Genomic DNA, 17,715 nt, shown 5'->3' on the forward strand with positions numbered 1-17,715 from the left:
TACTTTCAACCAAGATTGTTTATTCCCAGCATTTACCACATTCTGATTAAAATAAAATAGATCCAAGAAAAAACCTGCCATCTCTAGCAAATACTGCACCTCAAGATTAACGTGTGTGTGGGTATTAAGGACTGAAAGCAGAGACTGACATAAGGCTTCCAGGCACAGCAGGTTAGCAGAGAGCAAAGGTCCTGAAAAGGATTGTAAAACCAGATTAGTTACCCAAGAAGGGACAAGCCGCACGTTTAAAAAATTAGTACGTTTTAATGCTAGTGCTCCATGAAAAAGCCAACCCTTGTTGCAATTCCACCACTGCTGAAACGCATCTGTTCTCTGCAGCATTGTAAAAATGCCTTCAAATGGGAAGGATCTACAGGAAAGACAGCAGGAGCGGAGGTTCTCTCCTAATGCACAGACAGATTTAGTACCAAATGATCCAAAAGTAGATGGTAAAGAGGTGACTGGAGCTAGGGCTCTCAGGAATTAAAAGCACACGCACGCACACACGCACTCACACTCTATCCAACCCCAAACCCCCGATTCCAAAACCCAATATAAGAGTTCTGCCTCGCAGGAGCTGTGCTCATGGCTGGTGAGGCGAGGTCCCAGCAGATCGGCTCCTTGGACCTCATATTTGGAGGGCAATTTCTGTGCTTTTTGACTTGCTAATTCTGGTAGCCAGGAAACACAACCACAACTCAATTGGCACATATGGAGTATCCTCATCTGACCACAAAAAAAAACCCTGCCCAGCCACGCTGGATTAAGAGAGAGAAGAAAAGAATAAAGAGGCTGGTTTTTGCAGGTGTATATTTTTATCCCAGAACAACTGGAAGATACATCCCTGAATGTGCTGCCCAGAGAGCTTTCCAAGTCTCATCCATTAAGAGATCAGCGATGGGGGCCAGGAGGGGGCTGGGGTTTTGACAATGCAGTAACGCTCCACGGTTCCAAGCCGCACACGCACACACACATTACACAGCGTATCCCTGAAAATCCATGGGCTGCGAGGTACCCTCCAAGCGCTGTCCGTCAGAAGCCAGAGCGAAGAATTACTCCTCAGGAAAGTCTCTGTCAATGTCCATATATGCTTCGTCGATGTAGCTAACTATGGCACAGGGGGATGTCCGGTCTGGACTGAGCAGTATAGATACAGTCTCTTTCCAGTAGGTAAAACTAATACATGAGCTCTGTAGGAAGAGAGGGAGAGGCTGGTTAGAGTGGTCCATGGGCACCTGTGTGCAGCAGAAGACATCCCAAAGTCACGCAAAGGTGACTGAAAATCGCCTCCTGTTCAGCAGTGCCTCCCCCAGCCACGGTTTCACACCTCTGGTTCTCCATCCAACCCACCCTTCCCAGGGCTGCAGAGCAGAAGGGGTGGATGCAGAACCAACTAAACCATCTACAACCAGCCTCCCACCATCCAGACACCAGCAGGGACTCCTAGCGCCTGCAGCAACTACAGTCCTGCTGAGACCACGACAGGGCGGCCACCACCGTGACAGGGCGGCCACCACCGTGACAGGGCGGCCACCACCGTGACAGGGCGGCCACCACCGTGACAGGGCGGCCACCACCGTGACAGGGCGGCCACCAGTGCTGGCAGGCACGGCTGCCCCTGAGCACTACACACACAAAGACCCAAACTCCTTCACTGTCCAGTCCAAACAAACCGGGACACGGCAGTGCTGCAGGTCAAGCTAATGCTGGCAGTAGCTCCCACTAGAGATACAGAAGATACAGAGACAACGCACCATCCCTCCTCGCATCCCTCCTGCATCATTCTCCTCAGGCCAAAAGACCTCTCCAGCAGCCCTACATCCCATCGTGCATTACCCACAGCCTTTACACATCAGACAACTATTTCCACCCCACCAGTGGCCAAAACCACAAATACCGCAGCACGCATGCACAGCACAATGCAGCCATGAAACGCAGCACTGGCAGAGAGCTTTAGTCTCTGCAGCATCACCCCACCGAGGCCCAGGGCACCATGGATGCAACAAATCATGGTGTGAACATCACGACACAAAGCCCTGCGTCAGCCTGCTGCTCCTCAGGACTGACTGGCTCAGTCCAGCGCTCACCCAAGCAGGAAGCGCTAAATAAGGCTGAGAGAAAAGTGTTCCAAGTCTGCAACCGTTCAGTGCAGCTTCTTCCTCCATCGTACAGCGCTCTGGGGAACTGAAGCTCCTTATTCTGTCTACTCCTGAAGCCCTAGTGCTGCCCCTCTTCAGGTGTCTCATCTGTAGGAGACAACCTGCACTGCACTCGCATTGCCGCCACAGGTTTGTGTGCTACAGGTTACAGGCACATCAAAGAAGGGCTTCTCACTAACGCACTAGAAACCTGTTAAAGCTGCCACTCAAGCACTGAAAAGTCAAGGAAGAAACCTGTACAACCTCACTTCAGCCTTCTAGGGCACAAATAAGAGAGTCAACTTCTTGTATCAGGTCCTTTCCTCCTCACTGCCCACCACAGACCACCTCTGGAGTGGAAACTTGCAGGCTGCTTCCCACAGGGCAGCTGCCCTGTCTTCTAGCAGCTACACCAGATACTTTTCCTGCAGAGTTTGCTGCACCAGGGGAGGGCTTCTGCCATGCCTCCACATCCCCGCCTCTCAAACTCACTCAGCATCATCAAGCTTCTTTTCTGGGTGCCAGAGTCCAGACCTACAGTCTTGTTCGCAGGGAAACCCAGCACCTACCTTGTGGGAGCCTGACTGCTTGCAAAAAGGGACCTGACTAGCTAAGACAGCCTGAAAATTACTACAGGAAGTTACACTGGGGCACAGAACTAGCTCCTCTCTTTCCCTTCACGACCCCTCTCTCCCCATTTTTGCTAGGTAACCGGTAGGCAAACATTGCAATGGTCAAGTCTTGCTACGGTAAGAGGTTCACATACATTTTCTAAGCAGGTGCTGTCTTTATCCTTGTTGAGGTAATGCTGTTGCCAGAATCGCAGGAGGCTGTGGAAGTTGTTCAGGATGAAGCCTGGGTACTTTTCTGTATATTCCATCTGTTGCAAAGTGCGCAGATAAAAAGGTAGCTTTTCTTTCCGTCGGGCCAGCATTAGGATAACTAAACTTGTGTTCAAACAACTGACGTTTTCCTAAAAGCAAAAATGACACAGTAGGTCACACAGAAAAACAAGAGACTTCAGCTGTGCACACGTCCTTACAAGACATGCTTGTGGTAAGCATGCAGAGAAGTACAAAGAAAGAAGGGTCAAGGGTCTCCTCAAGAGAGGCCGGGTTCCTCCCTGCTCCCAGCCCAGCCCATCACTACTTGATCCCAGCAAGACAATCGCAAAAGTACTGTCAGCTCTTTACCTGTGTAAGTGTCTGTACATGAATAATATTAATGAGACGGAAAAGAAAGGACATTCTCATGGACATCTGAGACATATATGACAACAGGCGGCACTCTGACAGGACTTCCGCAACTGCAGCAAGAAGAAAAAGACAATCATCAGGTGCTTGAAGGCTGGTACATTAGTCCAAGCAATGTGGCAGTAAGCACTGGTGCCTAGTGCAGCAACAAACCCGTGAGATAGCATCTCTTCATCTAAATCAAAGATTTTCAAAGCCCGGACTTAACATAACCACTATCACTACCACACACACACCTCATTTCTTATTCTTTACCTTTAGCATCAGACTGATTCTCAAACCGGTCCAGTGACAGCGTAATGCAGCGAACAAGCATGTTTGAGTCAACTAAGGAACTGTTGATCTGATTTAAAAATATCTGGAACTAAAAGAGAAATACTTTTTAGCGCTGCGTTAAAAAACCCAAACAATAAAATTCACCCTACATGAACAGACACAGATGGGGTCTGAAAGACCAGCATTCCTTGCTCTTTCCAGACGCGCATGGCCAAGGGGACCAGGTCAGCAAACCCAAGTAGGAAGAATTACAAAAGGTCTTGCGAATGGGGCAACAGATTTCCGACACTGAAAGAGCCCAGTTCTTGAAGGTGACTGGAGAAACTACCTTGAATTCTAAGCACAAGCACCTGCACCATGCACTTCAACATAAGGTTTCACAGATGTCAATAATTTCCCATTCCCTTCAGAAACAAGATGTAGGTTCTCAATGCCACGATCCTCTGGGTTGTTAGCTTTTTGTTACCTCTAACAAGAGCAAGGGGAGGAGGACACTCCCGAGCCTGCCTGATCCAGCCCAACCCAATACTGGCACCGAGGGCTGACCAGAGGATCCCAATAGTGAGTACTTTAAAACCACAATGGAACAGAAAAATGCCAAACTCCTGGCATCACTAAAATCTCTTTAAAAGCTGCGCCACTTCAATGAGACCTAGTTGTAATACACTGTTTTGAGAGAGGGAGACAAGATAGCATGTCCAGCTCTGTATTTTCCTACACTTTTGTACAGCAGATTCTGCTGGGGAAGAATACAGTGAGGGACTTAACACAGAATGGGAATTAAAAGAAGTTAGAGATGGATAAATAGGAAGTACACAAAGTATTAAGGCAGATTCTCCAGAATGTGCGAGTTCATTTACCAGAGAACAACCTGAAAATAAATACATCTTTCTCTTAAAATACATCTGTTTCTGTTCTCCAAGGGCTGCCAGACCTAACTGCAACCAGAGAAAAGTTACAGTAACATAAACATGAGGTCATTCAAAACCTACCCAACAGCTGATGTTATGTGCACAAAACGCACCAGAGCATGAAACCACTTTGCACAGGGAGCTGCCCATGCTTGATCTACATACGCAACTAAGTTTTATAGGTAATTACATCAACCGTGACTTCTGAAAACGTCCGTAAGTTCAAACAACATCAAAGATGAGATATGCCTTTTGCAGTATCAAATATCGATTAATATTAAGTCATCTCCATGAAGAACACCCTCCCAAGCTCCAGCAGATGTTTTTGGAGCCTGTTTTAATGTCCACAACTACCAACTTAACCCAAAACACAGTAACTTCACAGAAAGCGTTCTACATCTTTGAGCCCTGACCTTAGGCTTGCCTGGTCATGTAGCAGGGCAATGTTTTCTGAACAGCTCAGCACTTGCTGACTCAGAACAGCCAGGAGCACTTCTCAAACACCGGTGTGTGCAGCAACGTACGTACTTGTGAAGAGACACTGGCAGCTCACTCCTTAGTGCTTATTGTGCACCGAGTTCAATCATCGCATCAGAATAATCTCAGTTTTACTGCTAGGTTTGGTTATAAGAGCATGTAAGGTGACCTACTGGGGACACGCTTTTACAAATATTTACCTTCTCATCTGTGTTGATGTACTTGTTGAACCTCTTGAATGCGTCAATATTGAATTTCATCAACTCTCCCAGAAGGTCAAAGTAACTCTGAAGCACGTCTCGTGATTTGCACTCACTATCAACAATGCAGTAGAGAATATGCTGGCATGGGAGGAAAACATGTTACTGCCACAGCTCAGCCCAAGCCAGCAGTACAGCACAGACTCTGATTTAAATGCTATTTAAAACATTTATCTGCAGGTTTAGTTCTTAGATGATGGAATTGAAGACAGACAATTCATAAGTTCTGTTAAATTAACTCCCCGGTGATACAGGCTGTAGAACTGCCCACCCCACACCTCATAGCCACAAGCAGGCTTTTCAAGCACCATGGCTTTTAAAAAATTACCCTATTCCCAGTGAATATTTAACACTACATTTTTACCACCATTTAAATTCATTACAGATAAGTGCTTCTTGATCACTATGCAGATATTTTGAGATAAGCTTGGCATAAACTTCATTACCTCGAGGAGTCCTCTCTTCAGCAGGAACATCTGGTCTGCATAGGAGGTGGTGCCTCGCAGAAAACTTTCGACTGCCCTCGCTTGCCAAAACCTGAGAAATAGAAGAAAGCAGGTTTTAATTTTGGAGCAGGGGATTATTTTATCACAACTATAATTTAAAATCAAAATTCCTAATCAGTTTCACTCCAGTCTGCAGCTGAATTCAAATTGGTCGATCCTGCAGAGGCACTGACTGTACTGGGTATGGGGTTCAATGCTTTGGCATCCTCTCTCACCTGTGCTGCCATTGTAGCCAAGTGCCCGAAGCCAGATCTTTCCACAGCTTATGTTTGTCAAGCACTTTCAACCGCTGTACAAAAAACAACTGACTTCCCAGTCAACTCAAAACAGCGTGTTACAGTGCCAGGTGAACCCACCTGAAAGAGGATTCAGCTGGTTCCTTCTTCATGACCTGAAGCAGCCTGGTCAACAAGCCTCTCTTCCCATCACACACAAGACTCCTAGAGCAGGAGAAGACATTACATCATAAGTGGAAGGGCTGGCAAGCACTGTACCTTGTAGAACACTGAATGCAGTCTCTTCTTCACAGCATTCTATGATCAATAATTCAATGCACTCGCAGCCCAGAAGGCCAACCGCATCCTGGGCTGCATCAAAAGAAGCGTGGCCAGCAGGTCGAGGGAGGTGATTCTGCCCCTCTATTGCTCTCTTGTGAGACCCCACCTGGAGTATTGTGTCCAGTTCTGGAATCCTCAGCATAAGAAGGAGACGGAGCTGTTGGAACAGGTCCAGAGGAGGCTACAAGGATGATCAGAGGGCTGAAGCACCTCCCATATGAGGACGGGCTGAGAGAGTTGGGGTTGTTCAGCCTGAAGAAGGCTCCAAGGAGACCTTATAGCAACCTTCCAGTACCTGAAGGGACTCCAAGAAAACAGGGGAGGGACTGTTCACAAAAGGCTTGTAGTGATAGGACTAGGGATAATGGGTATAAACTGGAGAGGGGCAGTTTTATGCTAGACAAGAGTTTCTTCACCATGAGAGTAGTGAGGCACTGGAACAGGTTGCCCAGGGAAGCTGTGGCTGCCCCATCCCTGGAGGTGTTCAAGGCTAGGTTGGATGGGCCTTGGGCAGCCTGATCTAGTGGGATGTCCTTGCCCATGGCAAGGGGTTTGGTACTAGTTGATCAACCCAAACTACATTACGATTCTATCAAAAGCCCAGTATTAAATACAGTACAAACGCTCATTAATATTTCTACTGTTTCTACCAGTGGAAGAGTTCTCGTTGCCTTTGGTAAACATCCACAACATCTGCAACACGACTTCCAAATAAATCCCAATGAAAAATTATTCATTTTCTCTCAAAAACTTAATGCTTTAGAAAATACCAATTCACAGCTTGTAGGAATGAGAGAATAGAAAAAAAATATGTACCACATTTGAGCCTGAGGGTGAAAGAAAACCACTTTTTTTGCTCAACAAATGTAAAGGAAGCTCCAAGTTTGATTTAGGAGGCAGAGCTGAGTATGGAAAACTAGATGCTACCCGAGGTAGCCTCCTTCTGTATGTACTAGTAAAAGTACAGAGGTGGTAGAACTGTAGTACTACTTGTATTAAATAACATCTTCAGTGGAGCATCAACCTACAGTAAAAGCCTGCGCAGAAGCAATTCCTTGATCTCACATAGCAAGAAAAGCAACACAGAAAAAAAGTGGTAAGAGTTTAGGCCAGAAACTGAGCGATGCTGCCTGCCTGGCTGTGCCAACCATCCTGCAGAGGTCAAGTAAGGTGCTTCAAGTGCTATTCTACTCAGAAAACACTCCTACATGTGTATTCAGCAGATGCACTCAGGTTAATGTTCTGTGCCAGCACCTTTGCCAGGGAGCTGACAAAGCCCCTGTGAGAAGTGGTTTGTCTGGCAGCACAGCAGTCTGCTCTTACCAACACATCCCAGAGAGATAAGAACCTTAGTACAGTGGGAAAAAAAGCTGTTTACACCCTTTATCAGCTTTCTTTGTGTGCTCCGAGCAGGCAAAATTCCACCCTCCCTACTTACTCCTTTATGAGCAAGGCCAGAGAGGTACCTGTGCTCAGAAGAGCCAGAGTAACACAAATACCATTTCTTCCCCATTAGGGACAATATTATGATAATTATAACCTAGAAATCATCTTAAAGAACTCCCTTCTGAAGCAGAGCAAATCTGCAGACCCAGTTGCTGCCGATACTCTGGGAATATTCTGACAACTAAATTCTGTGAATGGTGTTTCAGCTTACGAGGTCTGTACATTAGAATTGTGTACTCAAGAACTTATCAAAACAAAACAGTCAACGTAACAGATAGTCAAATGTAACACGGTAGATTCTTTAAGTGGTTTAAGATGTTAATCTAATTTAGCTTATTCTAGTTATTAACTGCTCTTAAAATAACAACTCTAAGTAGACACACTCAGATCTGTTTATGCAGATTGGAAATGTGTGCAGACCGCTCCTGAATCTCAAAGCTTAGATTTATCAGTAGCACTGATCCATACATTAGAGGGATCCCAGTTTACTTTCCAGGTCTGTATGCAATGCCTGTAGTGGGAAAGGCCAAACAGGCAGACCTAGCACATCATAAGGAAGTCCAGGTTGTGAACTGAAATCCCCCATTTTAGGTTGCCTCAGTTTTTAAAATGCCTTATTCTGAGCGTAATCAGACTTTGGATTTGCTCATGACCATTAACATCATACAATCCTAGGCACTTCCTGCCGAAGCAGCTCACTGAAATTAAAGCAGGCGAGGTGGACAGAAGGACCTCAATCAAAACAGGTGACCTCAAACCTCCAATGTGAGTGTTTGCAAAAGCTGGAAGCTGCTGTTTTAAACCCTCTATTCCCCACTCACCTGTCTGTGTTGACAACTGCATCAACTTCAGGGATGTTGGCTTTATGGGAGATTGCACTCAGCTCATTAAGTTCTTGGCTGTTCAGAAGGAGATACTTGTTCCTAAAGCAAAACAGTTGAGGGGTAGGGGAGAAAAACATTAAGAATCCAAGAGGCAAGCAAACATGCAATTCCATGAAGAGTAAAGCCACATGCCTAGGGGAGATGCAGGACCAGGCAATCAGCTTTCACCTCTCCAGCTCTTCATAACTCTCCTCCAACATTTGCCAAATCTGAGTTTCAACACTGACCAGCTTCAGGATGCTGGCTCTTTGCTGACTCATTCAGGTTCATATGTTTGGCTTTATGAATACTTGCTTCTAGATGGCACTTCTTTTACAAAGTCTCAGCAACATTTTGCTCAACTTCAACAGGCTTAAATAGCAAACTTGTTCACAGCTTCCTATAGCGTCTCTATGCCATACAGTGACTGTGCTCCTTATCAGGAATAAACCTCAATTAGAAAGCAGAAACTGCAAGAAACTACTCAATCATCCTGGTATTTTATTACTCTGAGCAAATTGTTTAGTCTGGAAGTATTTAAAAGCTTCATGAAATGTAGAAAAAAAACACACAGAATTTATATTAAATGCTTTATTCAAATACTGAACTTTTCATACTGAAAACCTATTTATCTGTAAAATAAATTAAGGGCAAAACACGTCTGACAAAGCAGAAATGCAGTCCAGTGGCTCGCTATGATGGACTCCCTGCCCAATGTCAGGCTGCTCCCTTAAAGCCCTCTCACTTCAAAGTGCTCAGAACCAGATAGCGAAGATTTATTTACAGGAAACTTAAAGGAGCATAGGATGCTGTGGGGAGTGTCAGAGCATGCAAAGACAACCTATTCATCAAAACATAGCAACTACACAGAGGATAAATTATTAGACCAGAAAGGTGATGTGGAGGCCGTCTTGCTTCAAACACTATCTTCCAGATCAGTGCCCACTGAGACTGTCATAAGAAGCTCCTTTATATCTGCACCAACAGGTTTCTGTAATGAAAATACAGCCTCTCTCCATGCAATAAACAGTTCTGCAAGTTTAGTTTATACAGTTTTACTGAAGTTAATATTAGCATGAGTACTTGCTCTCATCTTGTGCTCAGCTGACTCAGCTTATCCGTGATTTAATAGAAAGTTCACATAACTATTTGTTCAAAACCCCTAACCAGATTCCATGCATTCCACTTGCTCAAGTGCTACAGCTGAAAGATGTTTTCTGTTTAAAGAAGCCTGAGGTCTCCGTAATAACCACAGGAACAGTATCTAAAGAGATATAGGAAAACCTGGAGCGATGCCTGGGCATGAAGGACTTCTGATAGCTCAGCCTTTCCATTTTCAATACACCCAGCAGTGCCCCACTCTTAAAGCTGGTACTTCCCAATCAAAGTCTGATATTTCAATATGCACATCTAACAGTACTACAAAAACCCTACACAAAAATATCACCCTGGCTGTAGGTAAGACCAGCTACGCAAGCAGCAAAGGCGTAATATAAGTGCAACATGGCTCAAACACAGAGATTCATATAGAACAGGAAATCATCTTGCAGGACTGAATCAGAGCAACTGGACACTGACAGAACGCAAGATACGAATCTGCAAGGCAGAACAGAGCAACCTCTTCACCAGCAGAGGAGGTGTGCTTCCTCAGTAAAAACATTAAAAGATAAACATAAATAAACCTGCATCACCCTTCAACTACTCCAGCAGACTCGAGCTTCCCAAGTATGCCTTTCGAAGGCAAACGGCATCTTTCCTTCTATTTCCAACCCAGGTTCCTAATGGTTAGCTGATAGGTAATTGTTCCCCTAGCATTTTGCCATCCTGTTTAATCAGGTCTTTTCCATTGCTGGCATTTAGACCGCAATCGCATCTTCTCAGCCCTTTTACGAAGGCAAAAGAGTACAGATTAACCTATTCAGCAGTATGCTGCCTTTCACCCTGATCTTCCAACAGCCTCTGTTTCACACATGTTCCACTCTGCATTAAACCTGAACATGTCCCCACAGGGTACATGTGCTCTTGCAAGCACGCTGGCTCACTACCAAATCTCAGGGAGAACACAGATAAATAGCATCATGAAAGCTGCCTCCTGATTTTTTCAGCCAGAAACTCTTAACTCATCACAGAAATGTTTCAGTTTGTTTCAACATGAAGCAACGTGGGCAATTTTAAGTCATGAAGAGACACACTAAGACGTGCCCACTGGAGAGCATATCCTTAGCCTTTACACAGCAGGTGCTGAAAGGCACATAACGTCTGAATTGAGTGGAAGGACAGTACAACATTCCACTCATACGGAGCCCAAAGCGTGCCTAGGACACCTGCTGTAACTGCAACCAGGCAAACAATACCACAGCTTTTCATACTCACTCATGGTGATCGCTAAAGCTCTGAAGAAGCCTCAAGAACTGTATCTTTAAAGTAATGTCCTAAAAAGAGAGAAGAAAGGTCAAGAAACAATTTCTTAAGGATTTTTTGGATACCATTAGTTTCCAAGCTGACGTGAAACAGTTGAACTGAAAGCCTATCCAAACCAAACCCATTTGAACAGCAGAGCAAGTGACTTGCATAAATGGAGAAGGTCTTTGAGGCTTCCCAAAATGGAACAAAGTGGAGACTGCCTGCAAGTTTATGCATGTAACAGTCATTCCTCCTCACTGCAAAAGCGCTCATCACTGAATTGATTGATCTAATATATCCAGGTTCAGGGAAAAAAAAATATGACCTATCAACCTAAATTCCCCACAAAACCTGTGATCCACTTCTTGCTCTGTGCCTCTTCTTTCTAGATCTATCAGCTGTTATTTGATGAAGTGTTGGGTTTCTCCTACCTTTAGCCTCTAGGAACCACAGAATTTATCCCTCTCTCTGTTCCTCCTAATATTCAACCTAAACCTCCCTGGTGCAACCTGATGCCATTTCCTCTCATCCTAACCCCTGTTACTTGGGAGAGGAGCCCAGCACCCACCTCACTACAACCTCCTTTCAGGGATCTGCAGAGCGCAATGTTGTCTCCCCTCAAGCCTCCTCTTCTCCACAGTAAACAAACCCAGGACCCTCAGCTGCTCCTCAAAAATCCTGTGGCTCCAGACCCTTCCCCAGCTTCACTGCTCTTCTTTGGACTTCTATGTCTCTATTCATTTCTTGCAAAAGTATCTTGCAATGCAACTCCTCAGAATTATATGATAAATAAGAACAAAATCCAATACAGAATGTAAAAAGTTACTTACTGGGCTACAGTCACAATTTTGATTGTGTCCATGCAGAACAAAGATTGATGTTGAATGCTTCCTCCAGATCAGTTTGTCAAACAAGTTATTGAGGCCAGGAATCAGTCTGAACTCTGCTATCATTTTATGAACCTGGAAAACAAGAGAAGTAAATACTCATTTGCTGGAGCCTCAAATAAGATACAACATGGCCTGCTAAACAGATCAGCACAATTGCATCATTCTCTGTCAAAAGAAAGTGAATTCTTTTAGTAAACAGTACATGTTTGTGTTAACATGCATATTAATCATGGTGCAATACTACAATGGTTTCCAGTCGGTGGTCATGGACAGAAAATAGGTATTTTGGGAGAAAGCTGTTAGCCAGTGCTTCAATCAACCTCTGTGCTTGCTGGAAGCCGCTTGGGACATTGGGAGAACACTTACAGCACACTGAAAAGATATCTCTACAAACTTATGCATCACAAAACTAAACTGAGCATATTCTGCTGCCAATCATGCTAACACTTTCTGGTTCACATGGCTGACGCCCAGGCAATCCTGAAGATTGCCAGATTACTCAGGTTTATTTATCGGTCTGCCTGCCAACCTAGGCCATGGTACATCAGGACATGTTTGAAATGGGCTATAGAGTTATTAATGTAAGAAAGCTAATCATTTTGGTGTGAGTAGCTGCTAAATACCCTCAGTCTAAACTTTGATACTTTTGATGTAAGCAGTTTGGAAGATAAGGAACAGAAGTGGGACTCTCATCAGCTCTATTGGGATATAGGGCAAATTAAAACCAAGGACAACTGAGAAGCCCAACATGCTGTAAAAATCAAGTGCCAAAGCTATAATAGACACATTCCTTAAAACCAAGTGTTTTAAACAATAAGCCAGATCACTCCCAAGATGCAGAATAATAACTAGCAATATTTCAAGCAAATCACCGGTTTGTTCTAGTCCCTCAAATACCTGAACAAATAAAAAATATTTGAAGCCAATAACATTTTACAGATTTTCACTTTCATTCTTTCTCACAGCATGTCTGATGACCTTTTGCATTCCACTTGACTGTAGCCACCAACATTTCCATCCCATTCCTGTGGCAGGGCACCTCTGACTATCACACCCGAGGAAGCTCGCAGCTCCTCTCCACCTCACCCATGCCATCCTGACAGGCTGCAAAGCCTGGAGTCCTTCGGAGCTCCCTTATTTTAAAATGTCCTTGGACACTTTGATCTAGTCACCGGCTTCCAACAAAAACAACTCTGCAGAATCTCCCTGAACAAAGCACTCCCTGTAGTTCCCGTCCCTCAGTGGCCAGCGTGGCACAAGCACAACAGGATGAAACAAAAGCATGCGAGCTGCCTGCTCGGCCCCTCAGTAAAAGAGGGGCTCTATACACATAATTTTAACTCCTTTGACTTTGTCCTATTGCCATGCAGAAATTCATTTCACATGAATTGCCTTCTATTGCTTTCTCACTACTAAAACTATCAGGAGCTTCTGCTGCCTGCAGTCTGGCTTCTTATAGCAGAGACAAGTAGATCAGATGACTGCCTTTCACCATGATGCAGACACGCAAGACAGCCTAGAAAAAACAAGAGAGTAATTCAGACTGTGGCCACAACGAGAAGGAAGCAAAGGCACAGATCTGCAGGGAAACACCTCTTATCCCTGAGGGTGGGATCATCCCCAGTGTGGCAGCAGGTAGGAGCCAAGTCACCGCTAGCACAGTTAGCTAGCTGAAACTTTTTAACTGCTAGGTTAGCTAAAAACAAGGATTGGGAGCAAACATTCAGCAACAGGCTGAGTTTGTTAGGAAGCTGCATTATGCCTCAAGCAATGCCAGACCACTGATGATCATAGCTGACTGAAGCAGGTTTGTGATGTCCTTTAGAAATTCTATGCAAAATTATCGTAATTTAAACCCAGAAAGATCTTTGGGTGTTCAGACTGGGAAACTGATATCACAGATCCTGTGCTTTTATTCTTCCATAGACAAAGAGAACACAGGATGGTTTAGGTTGGATGGGACCCTAAAGATCATCCAGTATGAGCGAGCTATTGCAGACACTGCCATTCCCTGCTTCTTGGAGATTTCCACACAGAACAGCTCAGCTCTAATTCTTAATCTGACAGTCTCTCGGGAAGAGGAATGGATTCACATCTGCCACACAGTCTCTTGAAAACTTTATGTAGATTAAAGCACAAAGGATATATCCTGTGTTTCAAAGACAGTGGATTTTACAAAAAGAGCTGGCTCTGGACAAAAAGCTTTTGGAAATGAACTCAGACCTTTCCAGAATTCAATTCCAGTCCTGAATCAGCCCTGGAGAAGTGAATTGCATGCCAGCCTTATCCTTGGACAGTTTCCCTGCTTGCAATGGGGCAGAGGCAGCAGAGGGAGAAGAGTTAATTAAAAAAGCAAGCTTCAAATCTATTTCAGCTTCACCCTTTCTACCTTGTCACATTTGACAGTGACACACCAGAGCTGACACAGTGAAGTAAGGAAACTGGCACTTCCAGCTCCCAAATAGGCACTGCATGATGAATGCAAGCTGCAAGTAGTTTCTGCAGTATCTATAAAACTGCATTCTTGTGGTGAAATCAGAAAGGGATGAATTATCTGACTTCATACAACGGAAAAAATGTCATCCTAACAGATTCATGTTCTGGTAGTTCCAGTTATGGCTTGCGCTTTTTTAAGTTCTATTTTATGCCCAATAGAAACAGTACTTCCAAAAGGAATGACAATAGGATTATGAGTTTCTTATGGGAGTGACTGTGGTTTCTGCAAGAATTGCTGATTTCCTCTGGTTATTGCTGTACACAATCTATTTTTAATGCTGAGTATTCATCTGCAGGTTAACAGTGAAGAGTGAACAAGTTAGCTACGTTCAGGACTGTACTACAAATACATTTCTATTTACAATTCAGATTTAGACTTAAGAGACTGCCCGTGGCGAGTATCTGTGATTCCTATACAGCGGGAGGTTACTAGCAAAGAACAAAATATTCAAGATAAATGTGCTCAAGCAACAGCCCCGCCAACACAGCCACTCTTGCCTAATACAAGAGCCCTTCAACAACTCAAAACAATTTGATCCCCCCAGTCTTTAGGGCATCCAAATGCCCCTGTTATTCCAAGCTGCTCTGCCGAGCTGAGGAGTCTATATGTGTTGGAAAACTGTCAAAACCATACCAACAGATCGCTCTTCTTTCCCCGCACAATATGCTTTTGACCAGTTTATAAATCGAATTATGGTCAAGCTATAGTGACTGGTTCTCCACAAGCCTACGTGAGACAGGAAACAGATTATTTTTCATTTTGAAAACAAAAAACAAAAGGAATAGATGAGTGGGATTTCCAGGCAGTGCCTAGTTCAGACAGCACTGAAGTGTATCCTCCCAGCTAAGACTTTAACAACACACTCACTCAGTCGAGACATGGGAACCTACTGCAAAAATCACCCACTCACAAACTACCCCAGAGGATTTCCAAAAGTGAGCGCAGCCAAAGAAGTGGAAGGCTGAAGGGGCTCCATCCAAGCAGATCACGATTTAGGGAAAGAAAGCCTGGCTGCAGCTCCTACAACATCCAGGTATGTCCACAAACTTCGTTACACACAGAGGCAGGATGCCTCATCCAGGAGGCATTCTCCTGCATCCACCTCGCAGCTCCACAGAGACTGGCCACCCCTGGCACTGGTCAGCGCAGCTTGTGACAAGTCCTGCCCCAGTACCTTATTCTGGGTCTCAGCAATGAAACATGCCTGTTTGCGCATGGTTGCAATGATGAGATTTGCCTGGCTTTATGCCTTTAGCTTTGCCCGTCATGTTTCTGTGTCCATGATCTAATTAAAAAGCACCTAAGTCTAGAGAGACATCAGCTTCTGCCTGCGCTGACCATTGACTCACCTGGTTCCTTTGCCTCCCCATGAGCAGCACACAGAGAACGTACAACACCTCCAGTTTATACATGATCTCGTGCATGATCTTCATGGACTGTGGAAGCTGCGTTCGTGTTGAAGTGTTGGCCAACCCACTTTCATCCGAAGACTCTGAACAAGATGGCAAAGATGTGAGCCCGAGGCAGCTTCAACAGGAAAGGATTTGTTATAGTTATTACTGACACACTGAAATACTGCAAATACAAGACCAGCACCTCTGCTTGAATCTTCTCAACCAAAAACAGTGGCATACAACAAATAGCCAAATGAAATCAAGCGCTACAGAAGAGGAAAACACAGTTTTTTATAATTACTCAATTTTTCCATAAATTAAATGGAATGGTCTATCTAAAATAAATAAGATCACCTCTATCAACTAACAGACTACTGCACCAGAAAAGACACGGCAGAATAGGTAAAAGAAGTAGGGGTGAGATTATCAGAAGCATTAACTACCAATTGATTTATATTTCATACCTCAGTACCAGCATATTTAGGCCACAATTAATGTTCATAGCCCTGTCTGCAACTATACTAAGGACAGAAACAGGATTTAATACACCACGGTTGTCAGTGGAAAACGTGACAGAAATCATGAATGACACAGGAAAAGCAAACAGGACTTAGTGAAACTCGTGTAGTTCAGAAAGGAGTTGGTTATATGTTGTGTAAAGAGCTAGATGATGAACTGCCCTGCCACAGGATAGCATGAACACTTTTTGAACCCATGTGAAGAAACACTAAGACGCAAACACACAAAGGAAGGAAAACCATCAAAGGCTAAAACGTACAGACATCACTTCTGACTCAGAAGTCCCTGAGCCACAAGCCATGGGAGACTGAGGCAGACTCCTGGGAAAGTATGTCTAGGTTTGCCTGCTAAATGATGTGATGGGTCAAGAGCTGTGACTAGGCACGTTCCACCTCAGCAACATCGCTTTGTGAGTTCTGTTCTAAAATACCAAGTGTTTCCCAGTTTCCACCATTTGGTGGAACGTCATTTGAAAGGCAAAGCAACACATAGCAGACACTGAAGAAGCTTAAGATATGCATCAGCTACCGGTGGCTAGAGGAACGCAAGCCAGATACCTGTACTGCTCTGCTCTGCCTCTTCATTTGCCACTCTCATCAGCGCATCAAGCACCAGAGCGTTGTCCAGCCAGGTGTACCATTCTTCCAACTCCTGGAGGAAGCTGGAAGTACCTGTTGTTTCAGACACTTTCCGTGTTGCCAGTTTGCACAATCGCTCAATGAAGCCTGGAATATTCAGAAGTGTAGCTGAAAAAGAAAAATCATTTTACTATGATTTAAGATCACCAACACAGTCACCATATCCTCCGTAGCACAAGGTACCACAACATCTGAATTAGTAATACAGAAGACTACACATGAACAAATTCCATCTGGTCAAAGAGACCCAAAGATGGAAAAAGTCTGCACACTCTCCTTATTAAGGGCTGGAAGAGAGTGTAAATAACCTGAGCATAAGTCAGTCAGTACTAAACTGGTTTGTGTTGGACTTACACTGGAAAAAATTGAGTTCTACCCTACTCCAACTGCTTCTTTCCAGCCAATTCCCTTTTGCTGGCACTGCTGTTTTCCAGTCCACCATGAATACCAAGGAATCGATCTGGCTGAAAATTAAGTTGGCAGAAATAAAGCAGCAGCCCTGGGAAGGGGCAGCTCCACTTGCCCCTCCCTCTGTGCGTTGCCACCTCCTTCATTTTACCTCCTGTGGTGTTTGTCCTAGCAAAATGAACTAGTTCACTACAGCAGCTGGGCGTGAAGCTGTTAGCTTTTTAAGTACTCGTTCCCTGAATTAGTTCATCGGGGAGCAAAACAGATGGGGAAGACATG

General features: G+C 44.5%; 1 protein-coding gene across 1 annotated transcript in view; it reads right to left on the reverse strand.

Annotated features, from left to right (window-relative positions):
- Positions 1 to 793: 793 nt before the first annotated feature.
- TRPC4AP (transient receptor potential cation channel subfamily C member 4 associated protein) overlaps positions 794 to 17,715 on the reverse strand; it is a 36,447-nt gene continuing 19,525 nt past the window's right edge. The window contains exons 8-19 of the mRNA XM_069871747.1: positions 16,948 to 17,136; positions 15,827 to 15,969; positions 11,921 to 12,052; positions 11,061 to 11,119; positions 8,646 to 8,747; positions 6,178 to 6,261; positions 5,762 to 5,852; positions 5,256 to 5,396; positions 3,647 to 3,755; positions 3,332 to 3,444; positions 2,905 to 3,111; positions 794 to 1,190 (exon numbers count right to left, since the gene is read on the reverse strand). Coding sequence (XP_069727848.1) covers positions 1,053 to 1,190; positions 2,905 to 3,111; positions 3,332 to 3,444; positions 3,647 to 3,755; positions 5,256 to 5,396; positions 5,762 to 5,852; positions 6,178 to 6,261; positions 8,646 to 8,747; positions 11,061 to 11,119; positions 11,921 to 12,052; positions 15,827 to 15,969; positions 16,948 to 17,136 — 1,508 coding nt within the window. The 3' untranslated portion in view covers positions 794 to 1,052. The remainder of the gene's footprint in view (positions 1,191 to 2,904; positions 3,112 to 3,331; positions 3,445 to 3,646; positions 3,756 to 5,255; positions 5,397 to 5,761; positions 5,853 to 6,177; positions 6,262 to 8,645; positions 8,748 to 11,060; positions 11,120 to 11,920; positions 12,053 to 15,826; positions 15,970 to 16,947; positions 17,137 to 17,715) is intronic.

The sequence above is a fragment of the Phaenicophaeus curvirostris genome, chromosome 18 (assembly GCF_032191515.1).
Source record: "Phaenicophaeus curvirostris isolate KB17595 chromosome 18, BPBGC_Pcur_1.0, whole genome shotgun sequence".
NCBI classification, from domain to species: Eukaryota; Metazoa; Chordata; class Aves; order Cuculiformes; family Cuculidae; genus Phaenicophaeus; species Phaenicophaeus curvirostris.